This window comes from Sycon ciliatum, chromosome 4 (genome assembly GCF_964019385.1).
Source record: "Sycon ciliatum chromosome 4, ocSycCili1.1, whole genome shotgun sequence".
Taxonomy (NCBI): Eukaryota; Metazoa; Porifera; class Calcarea; order Leucosolenida; family Sycettidae; genus Sycon; species Sycon ciliatum.
The window spans coordinates 31922762-31946100 of NC_088646.1; the positions used below are offsets into that span (position 1 = coordinate 31922762).

Genomic DNA, 23339 nt, shown 5'->3' on the forward strand with positions numbered 1-23339 from the left:
CGTGTAGTGCAACATAAATGTTCAAAAAACGCGGGAAAATCGCGGAAAACGCGGTCTTTTAAAAATCGCAAAAAACGCGGAAAAAAACGCGGCCGCGGAATCGCAATTTTCCCCGGGGACAGAGGAGGGGTAGTCTGTACATGTACGGTACATGTACTTGCAGCCCACACGTAGATCTACATGTACGTAGCCGTGGACCATGGTGGACGCTGCTGGTGCATTTTGAAGTGTGAACATGAACTGGTGTGTGTATGCGCTTTATTTATAGCCTATTCTTCTCAAATACATACCGGCGGTATAATAATACCTGAAGCCGAGTGAAGATGGGCGAATATTCACTAGTATACAAACCGAGGCGAAGCCGCGGTTTGTATAACTAGTGAATATTCGCCCATATTCACGAGGCTGAAGGTAATATTAGACTTATACCTCTATTATTCACCCTCTCGTCCCTAAAACCCAACAAACGAGTCCTGTTGGTCATACATGTACATGTACGCAGAACTAACTAAAGTCGTTGTTGCTTCACTGAGCCTTCAGACCGACTGGCGTGTTCTTGCCTGAATCGGAGGGCGGCGTGTTCAGAATCTTGTTCAATCGATCGTGTACATGTACATGTACGTACTGGTGCATGTGGCATCGGAGGTGACGACCTTGGAGAACACGCTCGTGCCAATCACCATGGAGAACACGCTCGTGCAGCTTTGTGGCGGGAGCCAATCATTAGAGTGGTTTCGTTTCACGCGAAGATTTGACCAATCAGAGAGAGGTTTCGTTTCACGCGAAGATTTGACCAATCCGCGATCATCGCGCCAATAGACCGATCCCCTTATTATACTGGGTTCGAGCACGGGGGCAACCTCACTCGCGATCGAGCTAGTTTTTGAACGTGACAGCATCTTTGACAGTGTGTTTCAGGTTTATTTTGGAATGTCTTCTGCTTAGTTCAAGTAGTTTGCGATGGCTTCGAGCGGTGCTAAACCTCCTGCTGGTATGAGCAGAGTCTCCGAGAGAGACATGGACTGTGATGCCGCTGCAGGATTTTTTCAGGGCGCGGGAGGGAACGATCTCGGGCCACAAACAGGAGTTACTCCAGAGGTGAGTTTTTTTGTTGTTGAAATATTCGAATCGCGAATCGTATTGTGAGATTTATTTTGTGCCTAGGCTACAGCAGACCATATTTCTTTCTCCTTGCGATCGGTGCTGAAGATAATAGTAACCTTTTTCTGGTCTGTCTTTTCCTCTCCAGAGCCATCTTCTATGAAGGTAACCGTGGTGCTGCCAAGTCACCAAGTCGCGATCAGCAGCCCTGAAGTGGAAAAATCGATTTTCCAACGATCTGGTTGGACATCAGCCACTAAAGTACTTCTGATTTGCCTGTAGTGACAACAGCAGCCATCCTTGGACACCTTGCAAAGACAGGAAAAGCCACTGGTGGAAGCGACTGCTATGAGGTGACGATAGCAGTGCAGTGGTGATCGCTGTTTTGTCAAGTCGAAGGGCTAGCCAACCCAGAGGAAGCATAAAAAAACCCGATGAGCAGTGTGTGGTATTTGTTGAGCGTGAAGAGCTAGAGGAGGACAGTGCAAACACATGGACGGAGTGGATGGTGTTTGAAGAACAGTGTGCTGTGTGCTGGCTGGTGGTGATGGTGGTCTTTGTCAGCATGTATTCGCGCTGCTTCTTGTGCTGGAACACTTCTCGCCCAGGAAGGCAGATTGCGAGCTCCCTGGCCCTCAGTTGGCAATGGGGCATTTGTTCCAGGAACATTACCCCAGAGCCAATGATGAGTCATACCTTTGAAAAGTTGAAGCTTGCTGTTAATCGCAAGCATAGCGCAGTGGATTGCCGCTTCGAAGAGCCAAAGCTTGCCGCTGTCTGCAGCAAAGTGTGCGTGCGGCTCTTTCGAACCTATGAATATACCCCCTGCATGTTCAGAGTGAACTATTTTCTAGTATATTTAACATCCTCAACCCGCCACCACAATGCGCTCTTGGCCGAACTAATGCACGAAGCATAAACACACCGGCACAGCAAGGACACTTCCGTTGACAGATATTGTTTACGCCTCTAGACCGCTGTTTCTTTCCTTCGAGCTCTTTGTTAGAGGAGGATAGTAGCAGGATACTAATGATGATATAATATAAGATGATAGACGGTTTATGGTCCGATATTGATGATTGAAGATCTAAGAAAGCAATGACAGTGATTGCGAAATGGATAATATTATCATGATTATATGCCAGTCTGGTAATGCGTTGTACTAGTGGACAGTATTGAAATCATCACTGCATTCGATGCAAATATTGGTATACCTTTGGTTTCAGTATTGGAAAAAAAGAGTAAGAGAACCTGGTTGATTTGGTTGCATCTGCGACTGGCTACCGGGTGTTGTGATCAGCAATGTTACCATGGGAGAAAATAACAGCGCAAGGATCTGTTGGGTCTTGTTGTGCCGGTGCGAGAACCCTAAGTGCATTACAAAATATAACTGTTTCATCCACAATGCAGAATGTCTTGCGGTACATGGCATTGATGACTGAACATCTCGCCAGCTCGCCCAAATGGGGATCGTGCCCAAACGGAGGAACAAGACATCTTTCCAGCTCAGCTAGCTATATAGTATATTATACTGTGAAACGGATGATTAACTTGTGCCACGCATGACAGCTTCTGTTCCATTCGGCCCAGGCTTAGACACATCAATGCCAATAGCAGCTGATCCTCCATTACATGCTCATTGGCGATTTACGGCCACCTCCAACTGTATCCGCCGTCCCTCAGCTTCCGTCTTCGCAGATCTGGCTCAGCGCAGTACATTTTCTCGGCTAGGCTCAAAGAAGTCCCACAGAGCGGTCCAAACACCTGAAGGCAAACCAGTCAGAAACTGGAGCGGCTCAGAGTCTTTCTTTATGTTATTGTACGTAAGCTGTTTTTCGGCTTTCTTCACCCCATCGTCCAACTGCTCCACGAGACTCTGTACACGAGCTCTACTTGCTGCCAACTCCTGATGCAGATGCTGCACTTCCATTACAGGACCAAACTGCACTAAGCCAGGTTCCTTTCCAACTCAAAATGCCGTTGCCTCTCATCAAAATACTGGTTTGCGAGCATGGGGAGCTCGTGATGCAGACGCTGCACTTCCATGACCGAACTGCACTAGGCTCAGCAAATACTGTTTTGCGAGCATGGGGAGCAGAGCGTCCAGACTCCACTCTCTTGCGAAAAGCAAACCTGGTACCGTAGGACAGCTGTTTGGTTTCCTGGACTCATCCTGCCCTTGTAGAGCTGGGCAAAACGATTTCGACTTCGGGATCGAAATGATCGCTGCAACTCAAATATTCAGAGTGATCCTAAAACTACGTCCTTCCTCACGGGGAATAGCCTGGATCCCCTTGCTCCAGGCCGCTGTGGCTCCACACGAGGAAAGGAGTGAAATGACTTGTTTGCTTCGTCCTCCTGTTCTGACAGTGAGGAACGCAGCAATGATCCTGAGAAGGCATCCTGAAGTCGTAAAAAGGAAGACGTCTAAACAAAAACAAAACAGCTCAAATCAAAAGTCCTTGTGGCATTTTTTGTAAACAGGCTTGCACTGCGTGTAGATTTCGCGTGCTCTGCACTTCGCATGCGAGAAGTCACGCACAGCCGAGGTGAGGTTGGTCGCGTGTGTGCAGCAGGATCCCACGCGACTGCGGAGTTGCCCCCTTGCTCGAACCCAGACAATAATAAGGGGATCGGTCTATTCGGGAGTCGGTTTATAACAGCGAGCCAAGCAGTTCTACCCTCACTTCTTTTCTTTTTTGGCAGCGCTTCGGAGCTGTTGTATGCCCTTTTCTACGCTAACGTCCTTGAACAGGTTTTTTCTGAGTACAAACGAAATTCCTGGCTTGCGGCTTGATCCACGATCATCGGGCCATTGACATGTTGAGCGTCCAAAACCTTGTTTGCTCGCTGGAACGCTCCGTCTGTGAAGATGCTCACTGTCAGCACCTGGTCACATGCGGATCCAGCGGCAAGGAATTTCGTTTGTACTCAGAAAAGTCCTGTCTACGGAAGTTAGCGTAGACATTTTCTAGGGCACTCGACAGCTCCGGTGCGCTGACTGAAGAGGAATCAAGCGCAGCACCGAGTACTGCTCTCATTACAGTACAATGTAAGTATCGAAAAGTGGTGAATATAAGCGGTGAATATTCAGCAATATTCACCACTTATGTACATGTAGATGGCCAATTGTATGTGGGTGAATATGGAGTGAGGCATAATAGTTATTATAATGATATTATCACTCCCTTAGTATTGACTCCCATTGATTTTCGCTATACCTAAGCAGTCAAATATTCCTGCATATTTCACTCCTTAGCCCTAGGGCTATATTGACTGCTTATTTAGAAAAGCGATCCTGTCAGCTTTTCTATTATTGTGTTCACATGGCGCTACCTAACGACACCGCTATTCAGACACGTTGTCTACGTAGCTACGTAAGTTTCTACGTAAGATGCTCGGTACCTGGTCCTGGACCAGGCAGCTACTCCATGGCTCCTACCATCGCGCGGCCGGCTGGCCGCATGCGTGTGCATTGCAGACTTTTTGTTGTTGCCTTTTCGGATGTGCATGCACGAGGAACTTCCTTCTTTGGAACTGCTTCTTGCATGAGCTGTTTCGGATATTTCGTCTCCTGGCCTGGCTTATTTCGTTTCGGCGCTGCTGAGACCTCCTTTCGCGGAATATTACTCAATGACAGGTGAGTTGACCAGTTCCCTTTGATTCATTTGCTTGTGTTGACTCTTTCATCTACGAAAAGTGTGCAGATTTTGGGCGGAAGGAGCGGCAATAAAAAATGGAAAAGCTGACAGGATCTCCTTTCTAAATTTAGCTTTTCCGCTGCCGAGGCCTCCTTTTACGGAATACTCGATGACAGGTGATCTCTGAGTTGACCAGTTTCCTTCGATTCATTTGCTTATGCTCACCCTTTCATTTACGGAAACGTGTGCTGATTTTATTCGGATTTAGATCCATTTTTATCTCTTTGCCCTTGCCTACAGTGTACGAAGAACGCGAGTTCACCTTCTTGACGGTAAGGCTTATCTTAGATGTGTTGTCGAAATATTCATATTCATTGTACATTGGTACGTTACAAGTAAGGCACTGGTCAGTGGCATACTATCGTTGGCAGTTCCCAATCTGGAGGGAAAGGTTCAAGGACTCATTGACCGAGTTGGCCAAATAAATTCGCATATCAGGGAAAATCTCCATTGTGGAGAGGTTCAGGGCATGTTCGATTGGTAGGATCGGGATCCCGATCCACCGGATCCACTGGATTCGCACCCTTTGGATTGGTCGGATCCGGATCCGGATCCTTCGGATTTGGATCCGGTCAACCCTCCTCGGGGAGCAGGGTTGACCGGATCCAACGGATCCAAATGTGATCTTTGTGCGTATATGGAGGGTAAAAATCATTTTTGTACACATTGTGGTACGCACACGTGGATGGAGATAGAGCTTGTTGACTTTTTGTACGACGCACGGGATGAGTACGACGTTCACCCTTTTGGGTGCCTTGTGAGAGCCATTTTCAACATGGCAACAGTCAAGGTCCAAAATAAAGTGTTCAGTTGAATCTGAAGGATCCGAGGGATCTGAGATCTGGATCCCGATCCCGATCCTTACCAATCGAACATGCCCTCAGTAACTTGTTTGCTTCATACGAAACAAGCCAATGGGTGCAGTCTCGTCTCGTGAAAATCTCGTACTTGTAACTCGTACTTGTAACTCGTACTTGTATGTTGCTAAAGAAGGGTTCAGTAGAGAGGTTCTGCAAAACGAAAATTCGAACGAAGTTTCGCGACAGTCCTTGCGAAAGTGTGTACGAAATTTTGCACGAACTTTGCGTTCTGCACATTTTCGTAGTTTGCGCGGGCCAAGTGCACGTACGCCATGACCCGATCTCAGGAAATTTCCTACGACAGTTCATTTCGCGTTCCCCGCAAGTTTCGCGTCCAAAGTTGCGAAAGTTCGTGCGAAGTTTCGCACTTCATGATGTAGAGCGAAAGTTCGTACGCATTTTCGTTTTGCAGAACCTCTCTAGTGACTCGTTTGTTTCATACGAGACGAGTCAATGAGTCGGTGTGGCTTAGAATCTTTCGCTGTAGAAGAAATCTATTTGTATGTCTATTGGAGAAATAATTGTATTCACTGGTTATAAAATAGGTTAAGACAAACACAGAATATATACCATCGGTCCCTTGGTGTTCGTCCTAAAGAGGTTCGACTGGATATCATTCATACTCACCAAAAGATGTGTAAGATTTTATTATCATGGAGTGCCTTGTTTATCTCTCAGTATCAGTACCTCCAACCATAGCCTTGCCCCTTTTCTCCTCAGGATCAGTGTAGTTGTTGGAACGAGGTTTTGGACTCAGCAATGTATTCGTTTACATTTTAATACATGTTTATTGTTCCTCCTTTGCTGTGTTGTTTTAGAAAATCGTGGACTAACAGTTTGAAGTCATTGAACTACTTCCAAAAGTTGTATCGGCATCAACAGGATTACCATTTCAGTGCAAAATGATGCTGGATGACCTTATCACGATAACCCATGATTATGAACCATTATGAACACATTTCTTACAAATCATCGCCGAAGTCGCAACCACTACTTCGTATTATGAACACAGAATCAACAAAAACATCTGCGACACGCACCTGGCTACATTTCTCAAAGAGTCATGAAATTCTGCAACAGCAAGTTGCAACATGCACAGAATGACCTCCGTATAAAAAAAGTATCACCACCACCAGACCACGACTCACATGTTTCCCCGCCGAAGAACATGCATTATGCTAGTGCCATTTTCTGCAAGAAAAGGCTTGCACATCATGCGTATAAAACGGTATTGATGTGATGTGAAGGCTATCATTTACATATTGATATAGGGCATTCCATTGATTGGTGACAGAAAAAACAAAGAAATTATAGCAATAAAAACTGCTTTATGGCAGTTTTCTAAAAAAAGTTATTGTGTTCTAGTCCATGGACCCCGTCTAAAAAGTAAGAAATTAACGAAATGTGATAGCCGATAGTTAAAATTTCACACAAAACCTCACAATAATCGCACACAGAATGAAAAGCTACATGTACCGTAGAAGACCTTTTCTCCTCGTGATCCTCTTTCCTATGCATGCATGTTGCCAATTGTTGGTGCAGTACAAGTTTCGTGTTGAAAGCAGCATTTCAAGTGTTGTGATTATTGTGAGGTTTTGTGTGAAATTTTAACTATCGGCTATCACATTTCGTTAATTTCTTACTTTTTAGACGGGGTCCATGGACTAGAACACAATAACTTTTTTTAGAAAACTGCCATAAAGCAGTTTTTATTGCTATAATATTTGACTGCTTAGGGGTTGCGCAGTTGAACGGTGCCTAGTGCAGCATTGTCACTGCATGAGTAGGTAGTGGTGCAACGGTTGTGCAATCATAAAACCGGGATTCATGAGGACTGGACTGTTTGTCGTGATAAATCTAATATTGACTTCGTACTTGGTCAGTATAGGAAATAAAAACCTCGTAAAAGACCTCGGCTTCGCTTCGGTCTTTTACTCGGCTTTTATATCCTATATTGACCTCGTACTCAGTCAATATTAGATACATACTACGGACTCGGATGGAGAGCCATATTTTAATATACAAAAGAAAAAGGACCAAGGAACTACAAGCTACGCTATAATAAGTACAGGTTCCTGCACGAGTACGAGGGCAGTGCTGCGTACCGCGGAATCCTGTCCCCGGGGAAAATTGCGGAAAAAAATCGCAAAAAACGTGGGGAAAAACGTGGCATAATATGGCATAATTTGCGGTGAATTTGCGGTAAATATGCGGTAAATATGCGGTGAATAATTATTATTTTGAGTAAAAAGCCGCCACGATGAGACGTTGCTGACCGAACAGTGCACTGTGTGTACGTGTAGTGCAACAAAAAAGTTCAAAAAACGCGGGAAAATCGCGGAAAACGCGGTCTTTTAAAAAATCGCAAAAAACGCGGAAAAAAACGCGGCCGTGGAATCGCAATTTTCCCCGGGGACAGGGAATCCAGCCCGCGCCGCGATAGCGGCAAGGGCTGGATGAACAGCGGTACTGGCCGAGTATGACTATGAGTATGAGTGACTGGAACGTGTTTCCCGTGTGCACCCAAGCCAAATAAAGGGATACATGACAGACACATTGTGATTGTTTTCTGGTACAGTTTTTGTAGTAGTCCATAGTGCTTTTTTTCTCGTGGTGCCATTGACATTGTCGAATGGGCATCGGGCATTCTGGCTGTTCTGTTCCTACGGATTTTTCCCACGTCTTGATCGGAAACCTTGGCAAATTGTGCGGGTCCTGCAGGTTGCTGAGCATCGCCCGCTTTGGTTGAGGCTCATCCGGCTCGTCCAAGATCTCCTTCGCGAGCGACTCGGTCACTCCGCAAGTTTCAGTCTCTTCCTCAACTTTTCGGAGGAGCTCATTCACATCGCCAATATCGTTCAACAAAGGGGCTTCTTTTCTCCCAGTTCCAGATCAAATGTTGGAGCGCCATGATGACAGTTGTGGTTGCAAACAGTCGCTCTTCTGCTTTAGTTATTTTATTAGTAAACCAATGAAAGACCATGATGGACTAACAACATCCAGAGAACTTAGAAGTTGCGACTTCGGCGGTATTAGTCATGAAGTTAGTAGATCCCGAAGGAGGAACATACGTTTCTTGCCGAGCTTCAAGAAAGCACCACTCTCTGCTCAATACACAGTGTTTCGGGGAATTCACCCCTCATCAGTTGAGCTTGAGTAGGCATGAGGAAGATTGTGCCTGAAAAGCACCACTTATATACTGCTCTCCAGGCCAAACAATCACCACTCCAAGGATACAAGCTTACAGAGACGCTTTGTTTCCAGCGCGACAAACACCTCGTGAAGCCCCAGGTAGCAGCCGTGAGTCAGAGTCGCCCATGGAATTGTGCTAAACCGACGTTGAGAGCCAATAGCTATTTCACAGCGCTGTCACCTCCAACAACTACTAGTAGTCGCACGTCCGCGTGAGGGACAACAATAGTACGAACTTACCATGCAGAAGTTGCGACTTCGGCGGTATTAGTCATGAAGTTGGTTGTTCCAACGAGGAACACACGCTTCTTGCACTGTAGTAGTGCCTCCACAATTGACCATAATATTATGTTAACCTGCCCCGCCGGCGGGTATCCATCTTCCCGACACGATAATGTGTGTGTGACATCCTGGCGGAGAAGCGCTCCGAAGCCGTTCGCGATGTCGAGACTGAGCCAGGCGGTATTTTGATGTTAGGGTAACCCACCCTAAGGCATCTGTGCTGTCTGATCCGCCAGAAGTCCTTAACCAACTCAGGACCCATGAACAGCAAAAGAGGCAGCAGTACGGTACCAGGGTCACTGAAGTCGAGAGAGGCTCTTTCACCCCTCTTGTGTTCGCCACGAATGGGATGGCGGGGCTGGAGTGCTCACGATTCCTGGCGACCCTTGCCGCCAGTTGCCGGTCGGCTCGTGGAGCGCGATAACGACATCCGATATTCCGTCGTTGTTGGTGCAGTGTCCACAGGCTGTCGGCTGAGATCCAGTAACAGCGTCCCTGTGTCAATCTGGACAATCTAACAATGACTCAAAGACCTTTAAAACGATCTATTCTTTCCCTTGAAGTTTCATACTAGCACTCTTCTTGGATTGCTTTTTCTCTTTCTCTCTTTCTTGCTTTCTCTCTTTCTTGCTTTCTCTCTTTCTTGCTTTCTCTCTTTCTTGCTTTCTCTCTTTCTTGCTTTCTCCCTTTCTTGCTTTTCTCTTCAATTACATGTGTACTGGTGTGCTCATATCGGAATGGTTTTCTCGGATTTCTTCTCTCTTCAATTATTTGTTTGCTCATATCTGAATTGTTTTCTGCCCGTAAACTTTTGAAGTGGCATCTTCAGTAGACAGGGCCGGCGGAACCGGTCAGGCTGGTCCGGCCATGGCTGGACCACTTTCCCAGCTGGATGGTCCATGTGATTCGTGCAAAACCGGTGTAAAAAAATCCAGAGGTACATGACTCGACTGTACTGCTGACGTGTGATGTGCTTCGAAGTAGCTCATGACTCAGGACTCCGTGACCGGCACTGTATCAGTGTATGGCTGATATCAAGAGTACATAAGAGTTTTATGTACTCTTGCTGATATGGATAAAAAAAGTTTGTTTTTGTGTTCTTTTACTATAATTTTCTGCATTTTCTGGAGCCTTAGAGATGCCCAAATTCGCTCTATTTCACGTAAATTTTAAATATTTCTCCCGGGGGAGGTCCCCCCGGACCCCCCTCAAAGGTTTGCCGGACCACTCCCGAACTCCTTCCTCCGGGCCTGGTAGAGTGCGTGTGTGGACGGTGTGTGTATGTATGTGTGTGTGTATGCGTGTACTGTGTGTATGTGTGCATGTGTGTGCGTGTTTGTTGGTGTGTGTGCTAATGTCGTGAAATCGCTGTAATAATCATAAGTATACCTAATGATGACTGCACCTCGGTTTTTGACATCACCGGCATGTCATACATGTACGTGCATGTCACCTGGTCACATAATATGACATCATGCCAATAATTATACACGTACATGTACATGACTATTATCATGACATGATGTCATGCTTCAAATGACTAATGTCTATCATCATTAATTCTATGCCTGTGACCAGGGAGTAGTACAATATAATTATAATATTATATATTTATGGTATTGTACTACTCCCTGCCTGTGACTTCGCCGTCTTCGGAGTGGATGCACTCCAAGGAGTCGTACGGCAGGGCGCGAAATAACGGTCGGACATCGGGACAATTTCCGACCGTTTACGGTCAGTTTCCGGATGTTTTGTACATATCCGGACAAAGTGTCCGCGCACCTTTTTGCAAAGTACAAAAAAAGAAAAGGCACTTCGATCCTTTGTCTCATAGTCATTAGTGATGTCGTCTGGCAAGGGAAAGCCAAGCACTGCTGATGCGGGTGCTCGTCTTGGAAAGAAGCCCAGAGGAGTCAAGACGACCACTTGTGACAAGTGGGTCGCCGAGTATGATAGGGAGCTTTCAACTTCTGTTTGGCTGAGCTATGAGCGCAGTCCCTCAGATCGTAGCGTTGTCGAAAATTTGAAGTGTAAGATTTGTTCCCGTTTTGTTGATAAAATTCTCAGCAGCAAGAATTTTTCTGACTCCTTCGTCGTTGGCTTAATTTAAGGAACCTGAAAACGTCAGCCTTCAAAGATCATGCTGCTTCTGAAATGCATCGTCGTGATAACATTTCGATGGTATTAATTCTATACTGAACATTGTGTGATTTGATGTGAAAGTTGCATGTCCGGACATGTCCGGCCATTTTTGCAACTGGCAGGACATTGTGTCAGAGCCAGGGAGTCGTATAGACCCACTCCCTGGTCAGAGCATATTTTAATCCTTAGCGCATGCCCTGGTACGGTATAGCCTATACGACTCCCTGATGCACTCCATAATATTATTCATGAGTCCAGTCCAGGCCAGGTGGCACTGGCAGGCATGGCTCTAGCCGGGAAATAAAATGTAGGAGGGCGGGTGGGGCCTGGGGGTTTGGATGGGGATTGGGGAAGCAAGCTGTTCACCCATGTTTTTCCATTATTACTATTAGTACGGCCTGGTCACAAAATGCAACGTGTCTCATGCATGGCATGCATTGGTAGACCTTCAGGCTTCACAGGTATTATAAATGCTCGAAAAAAATTGCCAAGTTTTGCTCGGAAAGCAGCGACTCCGATTGGCACTGAACTATACAAAGCTCTGGCGGGCAATTTCTTGAATTCTGCTCCTTTTATCCAAACATGCATGAAACAAACCAGGAACGTACCAAATTCTGCAACATGAGTTACACTTACAGGCTTACAGCTCAGGTACATGACTGCACATATAATGTAATGACCACAATAGCTCAGAGAATTCAAAATATCGCCTAAAACACCATGAAAATTCGCTTCGTTGCCATGGTAACCCCGGAGTTGTCATGAATTTTGTAATGATGAGTGTGGTCGCACACTGACTCTGTACACACTGTCAGCGTACATGCCATCCAGCCTGATCCAGGCATGTTACTTTGCACTTCCACAGCCAAGCGCTAGCCTTCAAATGTACAGTGATTTGTGCCTTCAGTTGCGCTGAAAAGTGAAAGTACAGGACTCCTGCATAGGAAAGTAATGATCTCCGACATGTTGGCTGCTTTTCGGTCGTTTCCCTTTTCGGACTGGTTTTCGGAAGAGCCTTCAAAAATCGGACGGTTTGGCAGCACTGAATATGTACGTGGAATGGCCAAAAGTGGAAATATGTACAACATTTTGCACAAAAATGCTATTTGGCATGACTGTCCACTAATGGGCAGCGTTACAGACAACTAGCCAACAATGGCTGAGAGTGATGCGGAGTGTTCGATAACACTGCCAAGACATGTATAGTACTGTGTATATAATCTGCGCTGCATGCACTGCGCGTATAAGAAATTTAATTTTTTTTAAATAATCGTTATCGGTAATCTAAACGATTGCTCGATCGTTAGAGTTATCAAACGAGTACTCGATTATTCGGTATAATCGTTTCAGCCCTATAATCTAGTGACTTCGTACATGCGTTGTATACAGTGTCTGCTCTAGGATTGTAGGACAGCCGGGTACGCGTGTACCTGGCGCAACCATTTCAACCGGGTCGGAGCCGGGTACACATGTGCCTGGCGCTGTCTCACCAGCCGAGTCACATGCGTTAACTGGTTGGTTGGGTTTTTTTTAATTCGGACAATAAACGGGAACTAAGGCCCAATGATATAAAGGCGAATGGATAAGCCGCATTTAGAAAAGAGAGGACAGGAATTAGAAATTACGAAAGAAGAAGTATCTGACACATACAAGCCATGTAGTCAGTCCTTTCAAAATTCGAAAGTGTAAAGTACCAACCGGGTGACAGGTGACCCGGTACTATATTTTCAACCGGGTCCAAGCGCCGCTCAACCGGGTGGATTACCCGGCTCACCCAGCTCTGGAGCAGACACTGGTATAATCGACCAATCCCTTTGTCTGGGTTCGTGAAAAGGGCCAAGCGTGCAAGTCAGCTCGAGTGAAGTGCATGGTTTTGTATTTACAATGTGTTGTAGTAACTGTTGGTATGTGGCAGCTTATGGGACAGAGAGACTTTTGCTCCCCGAGCTTGTGTATGTAAATCATTAGTCGTAAAGTGGCCGCTTTATACACTTTCGCATCGAAAGAAACGAGAGAGCTTGGAAGCTCAGGGCCCTACGCTATGCTTTTTTGCCTTGATGACCTAGACAAAAAAAAGCATAGGGATGTTATAAATTCTTTAAAAAAATCCTTTTTTTAAAGACATAACCTGGGATTCGAACCCGCACTATCGCGCGCCCTGCATGCATCCACCGATACACTTCGCATACATACTAATTCTTCCAAGTTGTTTCACATTGTGATCTTGCATTTGAAAGCCCTATTTGAAAGCCCTATTTGAATATGCATTGTGGCCAGCCGTCTTTGATGGCACGGTACGGTAGGGGATAGGTACGGGACAGGTGTTGTAGTCTTTTGGACGCTGAGTCGATTGGTTTTGGTCCGAAAAGGCTGCGATGCAGCGTTCCTCCTTTATTCCCAATCGAACATGGTTGAACAAGCGGTCACGTGCTCCTGCGTACGCCAGTCACCTGGTCACCGTGCCTGCAGGGTACAACCTACTAGCCTGTTTGACCTTTTTTGGGTGCAGTCCTGTCACTCGAGTTAAACCTTGGTATGAAAGTTGTCGCCTGCTGGCGTGGTGACCAGGTGATTTGGGCACCCAGGAGCACGTGACCGCTTCAACCATGTTCGATTGGGAATAAAGGAGGAACGCTGCATCGCAGCCTTTTCGGACCAAAACCAGTCGACTCAGCGTCCAAAAGAGTACAACATAATGGGCCAATCGCGGTCATCCGTGCTTTTATAAGAACGAAATGGCGCTTTTAGTGACATTTTGCATACAAATCCCCATCTAGTAGGGCGCAGTCACCCAGTTTCGGTGGAAGTGCGCGAGTTCGATTGGGATTCAAGTAGGAAGGGAGCGTCTCAGCTTTCTCGGACCAAGACCATTCAACTCAGCACCCCGAAGACTACAACTGGTGAAATTTTAATTTTTGCCTTAACTTCCCCTTTAAACCTGTGTGGACCCTGGCTAGCGCCAGACGTTACTGAAGTAACGTCTTCTGCATAGCTACGGGAATAAACTTTCTCTTTGGCCCCAACTGTGTGGACCCTGGCTAGCGCCAGACGTTACTGAAGCAACGTCTTTTGCATAGCTACGGGAATAATGAGTCTGGGCGCCAGGGAGTCGTATAAACGACTTACATGTACAAGTCATGTACAATAACCAAAATTTCATTTCAAATCTATAGACGCGCAGTGTTTTTGAAATACAGTGAAGCTTGGTTATAACGACACCCGAGATGGAACGCCAAAAAAGTCCTTATTTGCGATCTGTCATTATATCCGATCTTGGGATTTCCAACACAATATTATGCACACCAAAATGCGGCAAAATTAATTTTCTGCACAATGGTGCTTTTTTCAACTGAACACAAGGAGCGCTTCGCCCAACTCAGGAAAACTCGACTGCCTAGAGCTCTTGGCATCCATTGACGTCGCTTTCTTCGCTTTGGCCACAATCTCCTCTCGGTTCTTGATGAAGCCAGCAAGAGTACCGTGCGCGACTCCATACTTTTCTTGAACGAATGTCCGCTTTGCACCTTTGTCCAGCTCCTGCAGAATGGCGTACTTTTCCGCGTAGGAGAAGCGCTTTCGCTTTCCAACAGAGACAGGGCGAGACATCTCGAACTTCCAAGTCTTTGGTCCAACGACAACTGAGAAAGTGATTTCTCGGAGAAAGAAGCATGGCGAATGTTGCGAAAATCCGTCGCAGAAGATACGGAAGGTACGGAGGGTAAGTGCGCACTACACCTGTATCTACACAGTACACGTATTTTACCGTCAGTACGACATGTTGACACTCCTTCGAAGTCTCCGGGCGTGCACGAGTGTGCAGTGCAGTGCAGTGTACAGTCGATGTACACTACAGTCCATTCCCTATAAGTGTGCACTGTTATTACATGCTCCCATCATACGACTATGTACAAATACAAGGCAATTTTTTCTGAGTGAATGCACGCTTGCTTGCTGCTCCTTTTAAAAGAAACCGGATCAAAATCTGTCCAAATTTGAGAGAGAAAATGAAAAATTGATTTTTTTAGCTCGCTTTGCTGCCTGATTTCCGTGCATTTTCTTGCGCCGCTGCTTTGTCTTTGAAGAAGTCATGAACCTTATTGATCATCTCAACGCATCCACGTGGGATATTCCCATGTCAGGCTGGCGCTGGCCTACATGTAGAATCCATGGGGCATACACAATGGCCCTTTGACTGGATGGAAAAGAGTGCACACTTATATTGGCCCTTCGACTGGAAAAGAGTGCACACTTATGTGGAATGGACTGTAGACTGCACTGAGTCTGTCCGATCTTGTGCACCCGGCTGGCGGCAGCTGTGAAAGCCAGAATCGATCGTACGTCGCAGTCGTGAGAATGTCATTATTTTGACCCATTTTCACACTACGGTGCATGACAATTTGGTCGTTATTCTCGATTTGTCGTTATTCGAGTTGTCGTTGCAACCGATCTTTTTTGTACACAAATCAATACAAAATTGCTGCTGCCATGGATTTTTTGTCGTTGTAGCTGATCTGTCGTTATAACCAATGTCGTTATAACCAAGCTTCACTGTATTTCAAATTTGGCTGGAACTTTTTGAGAAAAAAGGCAGGCATAGTGGGATGGTCTAAGACCATGATTGAGAAACAGAGGGTACCAGGTTCAAGTCCTGCTTGGAAGCGGAAGGATTTTTTCCAGCCGTGCTGCGACCCACAGTTAATTGGGAACTCGTGGCCTGGCACGAGGGAAACATGGATGCAGTGAATGGGATTTCGGTCTTTGACCACTTTGTGGTGGGTCTGATCTACTCACCTCCCACCGCTTAGGAGCTGCATCTGCGCCTTGATCCAAGAGGGTGGTGGCGTTCCTGCGGATGCGGAAAACTGGGCCTTTGGCCGAGTCTCACGCGAACCGTGAAATTTTTTTTTTTTTTTTTTTTTTGAGAAAAGTTTTCGGAATATTGCTCAGGCCCGCTCCACAATTACTCTCATAATAGTTTCTAAACGATTGGCTAACAGATGCCCAATTTGGAAAAAATTATGCACAAAGTGATCACAGATTTTATGTGGTATAGATGCTGGCATAACGGTTTTTGCCTAGGTACGCGTTTATAGTTTTGAAATGGACTGTAGTGCGTCTTCTACTACATAATCATTAATTTTGTAAATTGTACATGACTGTCTGTAGTACCTGGCCGGGATACCCCACACATAATCATTCCCGCCTACGTAGACGTGTTCTGCTATGCAGTAAACCATGGACTATGGTAAATTATGAACTCGTTGCGACTTCTTTGTTTCTACAACACATGTAGCTAGCCTACATGGACTGTGGTACGTGTTCACGTGTAGCAAATCATTGCGACTGGCGTGCTACAAACCCATGCTACATGACTGAATTAAATTTGTGCACATGAAGGACGATGGAAGGCTACAACAAACTAGGGTCGTAGTGAGTGGGTCCTGGATGTGGCAAGTCCTAGTACAGTGTCACTATTACAATGACATTGTACTTGCCTCTTCGTTTTGGTAAGGGTTTTTTTGGCACACTGAACTCCGCCGACAGATGACTGACAAAGACATGAGTCATAAATGGCACTGCATGGCAGCGTGCATGACAGATTGGGCCAGTCGAAAAAGCGCTGCAGAATGCACTCTGCCGCACACTTGACGCTACGACAGCAGTCCGTTGACAGCGTGGGTAGACAGACAAGCGTGCCTTGCACTAACGCCAACGAAATCACCACACATCACACGTCGAACTCTGCACTCCTCGGCCGGCTGCTTCCCAGCCCAGGCACAGCCCAAGGCTAGCTCTAGTAGTAGTAGTAGATCTCCTCATCATTCATGGCACCGATGATGAGTCCGCTGACGCCGCTGAGTGTGCGGACGGCGATGATTAGCTCATACTAGCTAGCTGTCAGGTGGCGCACTGAAGAGATCGAGAAGTTAGTTGTAGCGACTCCCGGACAACAGGATAAAAACCTCGACGAGCCTAGAAATCTGGCAAACAGAAAGCTTTTCTTCCTCTCTACTTTGTAACGGCCAGATTCATTCTGGGTTGTTGAGACGTTTTCTTGTTGAGCGCACTCGTGACTGCATGCGCTGATCTACACTGCCTTATCTGGTAGCTACTGACTGATTGTAGATCTGCATAAGTGCTGCAGTCAGTCTATCTGGACTTATTCAGTTATTGGCAGCTCTACCTAGTGGTAGGTCTACACGTTACTTTCCAGGCCGAGGACACTGCCGCTACACGCTGTAGCCCCCTCAGTCTCACTTCTACGGCTTCGGTTCTGCTCGCGCCAGCTCAAGTGTTGCACTCGATTCGACCACTTTCGCACAGCCCGACAAGCAGCTGATCCCGTCGCCGTCACTGGTCAGCTGAGGGCGGCTTATCGTCTCGAGTGGTTGCAACAACTTACTTACTTCCACCTTTTTGAATAGAGCCACATACGCCAACGGCCGACAGTCGAAGAAAATATCGAGAAAGAACGCCATGGAACAACAACTAGAGTTCTCCGAGTTCGCGTGGATGGAGCATCTTGAGGATTTCGACCGCGAGGTGGAGAGGCAGTTGCAAGAAGAAGACACGATTTCCCTGGAATGGCACAGCATGATGGACGAGGAGGAGGCCTACTTTGACCAAATGCGGGAGGACGAACTGTCATCGTCGGTGAGTGGCCCTTTGTACTGACCAACCAAACGTTTGTGGGTGTTCTCGGTATTTCCCTTTCTTGTCGTGTTGTGCGTGGTACTGATGAGTGATGTGACTGTGGCCCGTGGCCGCGTGGGTGACATTGTGTTACGCGTCGTGCAGCATGTAGTCTTGTAGACCTACAGTGTGCGATCGCCGATCGCGGTAGATCAAGGCGACTACGCTGTATTTTGTATTTTGGTTGGAGTGCCGAACGAACTACGAACGTACATGTACGTCCTTGTCGTGTCTATCGCCTTGTATAAAACAATAATCTGCATGCACTGACTGCGGGCGCTAGGCCTAGGTTTGCAGCGCGCGATGGTCTATGATTACAGGCCCTTCAGGTTCCCAGTGATATTTACTGCGGCGGCGTCGCCAACACAACCTCCTCATTCAATCTGGTCAAAACTTCGCCTTTTCTACTCCCGAGAGCATCCTTGCAGAGAACTGGAGATTTAGTACAACTGCTAGTACATACATTACATCAATGGGGCTTACCGGGCTACTCCTGCACATCGCCAGTAGAAACGTTATCACAGTGTTCCCGAAACCCTCGAGTCTTGACGAACCACTGTGACTGAGGTGCTGGAGCAACGAGGTATGACAAGTCGCATGTACGAATGATGATTTCAACGCACAAGGGATGTTACTCGTAAACAGTAAACTACTTTGACAGCTACTATACGATGGGTTCCTATCCAGGAGCTGTTTGTTGAGTGCCGTGCAAACGTAGACAACGAACAGGTCCGCGCCATGGCGTCGGAGTCGACTCTGGAGAACGTCATCTTGGGTATTCTTTGACTGCACCGGTACTGACAACGTGCTCCTTATCTCTTGTCTACCTGGGCTCCTGTGCCAGCCTGTGGTTGATCCGATGTTTACAGCTAGCTGTAGACTTCAACATTTTTCTGGCATGCTGCCCAGGCTAAGCTCATGAGGTGTATAATTGCTGTCACCTGCCTGTCACAGTGTCAGCCAGCCAAAAGCTTCTGCACTTCTGCGTATATTCATCAGATAATTCAGAAGTAACAGACTCCAGACTACAGTAGTCCAGGCTGGATGGGATACTGACAAAATAGCTGGTATATCATGGCATTGGTATATTATTGCCAGGGCCCCCATTGCTACTGTATACTATGATTGTATCTGTGCAGCATGCCTCTTGAGTCTTGTCATAGACTTGGCCTCTACACAGTCTACAGCCAGTACTGGCTAGCCTAGATTGGAGCGAAGAATCCACCACGAATGACGGAATGCGCTACTGAGCATTACTTGTCAGGGTCTTTTCAAGTTTTCTTATAGAGAGAGTCTCTTTGAGACTGACTCAGAGAGGCAAGTCAGGGACAGGGAGTCAGTCAGGGACCTGTCAATTGGTTCTAAAGCATGGCATCATTATGAAGGAGTGCTGACTAGTTTATAAGAATTGTTTACACCATTGGCATTCATTGTGACAGCACTCACAGTCACAGCAGCAGTATGAACTGGCCTTTCAGATTTGCAGCAATGGCTATGTATACAGTACACCGCAGTACTTAGTGGGACATCCCCCATATATCTGTGAAGGGTGCTCACTACTCAGGTATTTGCTGCTCATTAGACAGGTCTGGTCCATGCCAAGTAACCCCCTGCATGCACATGGCTGCCAGTGAGGTGGCCTGACTGTACTGCTACTTGTGCAGGACTTGAAAGCTTCATGTCCTAGGTATTTCATCAGTGCCAGTGCTGCATGACTGTAGTGTTAGGACACCATCCATACGCACTGTGGCAGTGCCATGGTCTGGGATTGCTCAACAATACAATCATGGTCACTTCTAACAGTAACACGTGCCATGAGAATTATTAAATTATTATGTGTTGATAAGGGCTGAAGAAGCCACTTGGCACACCATCCAATGCACTACATGTACATGTAGTCTATAGTCCAGGGTTGGCCTAGCACTGTGGCCCAAAGTTCACTGTTCACCATTTCATGGTTTGTGGAGCTGTGCTGTTTATCTTCCACTGTACATGTACTAGTATATCTGAGTGAGTGCAGTGGCCTACCTGTAGACATCAGTGGCTGTAGCACTCAGTGTGAAGACTGTAGGAACAGAGTGCAGGGGAGACGGTATGGCACTAGCCCTGGGTCAGGATGCCGGTATTGTGTGCCGTTGGAAAAGATTGGCTCTTCAACGATTCTCCATCCCTAGGCCTAGTTGTGTGACGTGTATTTTCAACAAAATCCAGAACAATAGTTGCCTGTATGTGCATACTGTATGTCTTGACGCTGTACTGTATGATGTGAATGTGGCTGCACTCCGTGTTGCTACTCAAGACGGTCTTACCAACTGCATTCATTATGCTAAAAAAATAGGATCTTTTTTAACAGATTATTCGAATCTTTCTCTTTTTTCCGTTGTTCTTCCTGCTTTAGAATGACTCACTTTCGGACCTGAACCCACTGGCTGATCCGTTCGTGCCCACTGTTCTGGAGCAAGTTGCTCTGTAGGTGTACTGCATGGTGACCGGACTGAGCAGTAAGAAGTATTCCGGTGCAGCAGTTGCAGTTAGTAAGCAAACATTGTTTTCGGCAAGTTTTATTAGCAATCGTCCCCATATGAAGATTTTTTTTTGAGCACTGAGCAGGCTTCCTTGCCCGACCTCGTGAACCCGAAGTATTCCTGAGCCTGGCAGTATAACCCATTTGTTTTCTTGTTTGTGTTTGTTGAACCAACCAATTGCCATTTGACTCCTTTGAAGAAACCATTGAACAGAAAATTACCTAGATAACACGTGATGATTTTTGATTTTGTCAGCGACGAGTGACAACCTCTCTCCAACTAGTTTGACTGTCAGAATATAGTCTTGATTCCGATTTTTTTTTTGATATATCACCCATATCTCCTACTTGGCTTGACAGAGCTGACAAGACAGTTATATTCTCGATGCGCACACGTTATTACACATGCGCTCGGTTAGAATTGTTAGCCGCTTGGCTGATCGAGCATGCTCTCTTGCCCATTTCTTTCACATCTCTATTCCCCTCTATCTTTCTGAGACTATCTTCTGCTCAGTAGCTTGTGAGGCTGTTTGTCAGTCAAGTCGCTGTCGTTTCAAAAGCTCTTGGCACAAAAAGTACATTTTGCTGCATTTGCACATTCTGTTTACTACCGTAGTACAGACTCTGGTTCAGTTTCATGGCTCTGTTTATTACTTGTACTCCGGCTGCCTTGCTCTGAAGATAGTTTGAAATACCAAAATCAATGTGAATCAATTCGTTAGTTCTGTGTTCTTGCATCGTATTTGTGGGTAACTGCGACATTAGACGTACATGTTATTGGGCCCCTCGCCATCCGGGAGAAAATCGTTGGTTACTGATTTACAGCATATTTCATGCATACATGCAGTATGGGTGTTTGATTACTAGTATCCCCTTCCCTCGCCTATCCGGATATTTTTGTGGAGAACGGATGTGTGCAGTTAGGCGAGGTCTGACTGTATTGCCGAACCGTTAAGTGCTACCTTGCTCGAGTACTTCTAAGGACGAAGTGCATCACAAGTGCCGGACCAGTAGTATAGCGAATGGTAGTTTGGTCGTTCTCATACGTGCCGATTATTATGTCTCCTTTATTCACTGCTTTGGAAGCGGAAGGAATTTTTCCAGCCGTGCTGCGACCCACAGTTAATTGGGAACTCGTGGCCTGGCACGAGGGTAACATGGATGCAGCTAATGGGACTTCGGTCTTTGGTGGTGGGTCTGATCTACTCACCTCCCACCGTTTAGGCGCTGCATCTGCGCCTTTGATCCTAGAGGGTGGTGGCGTTCCCACGGCGGATGCGGAAAACTCGGCTTGCAGCCGAGTCTCACGCGAACCGTGAAATTTATTTTTTATTATTCACTTCTTTCGAAGGCGATAAGCCAGACCCACCGGGAAATATTTCCATGGGTGGGACAGCAAAAAAGAAAGTGAAAAAATAAAAAAAGCTAAAGACCAAAGGGACAAGAAAGAGGGGAAGGAAGAGGAAGAAAGGAAAGAAACTCAATCCAAACTCCAACATCAAAACAATAATAAAGCATTTGCAGCAACAGGTATTGTACAAATGATAAGGACGTTGATGTTGTTATGGGGATTATTTTGACGTTGGGATTCGGAATCGGTACCAGTCTACTACTGACGCCTCTAGATCTAGAGTCCGCTCTGAAGTGTAGCACAAGGGACAAAAGCCGACACCAGGACTCAAGTATGGCCTATGCAAATTGTAGCCAAGTGCAAAAGCCTAAACTGGCCAGCGTCAGAGCGCTAAACCAAAGTACATGTACATCACCCAATGAAGGGAGTAACCATGGTAACAAATAGGCATGGGCGGGTAATGCTAGTTATTCCCGTAGCTATGCAGAAGACGTTACTTCAGTAACCATGGTAACGTCTGGCGCTAGCCAGGGTCCGCACAGCTTTAATTTGGTGTTTCTTTGTTTGTGTGTTTGTGTCACGCCTGGCGCTATCCCGTATCTGTCCCGTACCGTACCGTACCGTACCGTACCATCAAACACAGCTGGCCGCACTATTCAAATAAGGCTTTCAAACGCAAGATCCTAACGTGAAGCAACTTGGAAGAATGAGTATGAATGCGAAGTGTATGGGGGAATGCATGTAGGGCGATAGTGCGGGTTCGAATCCCAGGCAATGCCTGAAAAAAATAGGAAAATTGAAAAATTTATAACATCCCTATTCTTTTTTTGCCGTCGTCAAGGCGGTAGATGGTGTTGTATTACCCTCGACCGTACCTCTGTCCCTCCAGGAACTTGCGATTCCGCGGCCGCGTTGTTTTCCGCGATTTGAACAAAAGTCCGCGATATCCGCGATATTTGAAAAATCATCCGCGATATTGTAGAAAACTGTCCTTGATACTTGAATAGCACCGCAATATTTCGAAAAGCACCCGCGATATTCGAGTCTTCCTTCGACTGTTTTGTGTTGTTTAATTCTTCAAGCTCGTCAGTAGTTTACTTGTGAGATAGACACCAGAATGGAGAAGTTTCTGGGCAAATCAGCGGCTGACAAGTCGGGCTGGCGTAGAGTGTTGTCCACGGATGGAGGAAAGCTGTCTTGCAAGCTCCTGTCAGGCAGTTGAACACAGTTGCAGTACAGCGCAGCACACGTGCATAATTTATGCTGTACGACTCGTACATAATTTGCAGCACACTACAGTTCAAGTACCAAAATCGACCGCATTTTCCGCAATTTTACCACAATAATCCCGAAATATTTGACAAAATCCGCAATATTCCCCGCAATTTGTGGCATTTTACCTCGCAACTTTTTCCGCGATATTTCCGAAATGTCTCCGCAAGTTTCTGGAGGGACAGGTACCTGTCCCGTACCTCTCCCGTACCGTACCGTAC

General features: G+C 46.3%; 1 protein-coding gene and 1 long non-coding RNA gene across 2 annotated transcripts; both read left to right on the forward strand.

Moving 5' to 3' along the window:
• Nucleotides 1-929: 929 nt before the first annotated feature.
• Nucleotides 930-2397, forward strand: LOC135815674 (uncharacterized). The gene is made up of 2 exons (XR_010553317.1): nucleotides 930-1098; nucleotides 1250-2397. It is a non-coding gene; the product is annotated as an uncharacterized LOC135815674 (long non-coding RNA).
• Nucleotides 2398-17245: 14848 nt separating this feature from the next.
• Nucleotides 17246-21209, forward strand: LOC135815675 (polyadenylate-binding protein-interacting protein 2B-like). Its single transcript, XM_065328997.1, has 2 exons — nucleotides 17246-17932; nucleotides 20370-21209. The coding sequence occupies exons 1-2, from the start codon at nucleotides 17756-17758 to the stop codon at nucleotides 20442-20444; spliced, it is 252 nt and encodes an 83-aa protein (XP_065185069.1). The 5' UTR covers nucleotides 17246-17755; the 3' UTR covers nucleotides 20445-21209.
• Nucleotides 21210-23339: the final 2130 nt, after the last annotated feature.

What these genes read in the sequence shown, in the direction of transcription:
- LOC135815675 (XM_065328997.1), top strand. Translation starts at nt 17,756, where the DNA reads ATGGAACAACAACTAGAGTTCTCCGAGTTCGCGTGGATGGAGCATCTT. An exon ending in AGGACGAACTGTCATCGTCG is followed by an intron (nt 17,933 to 20,369) that starts GTGAGTGGCCCT and finishes TTCCTGCTTTAG; the next exon opens with AATGACTCACTTTCGGACCT.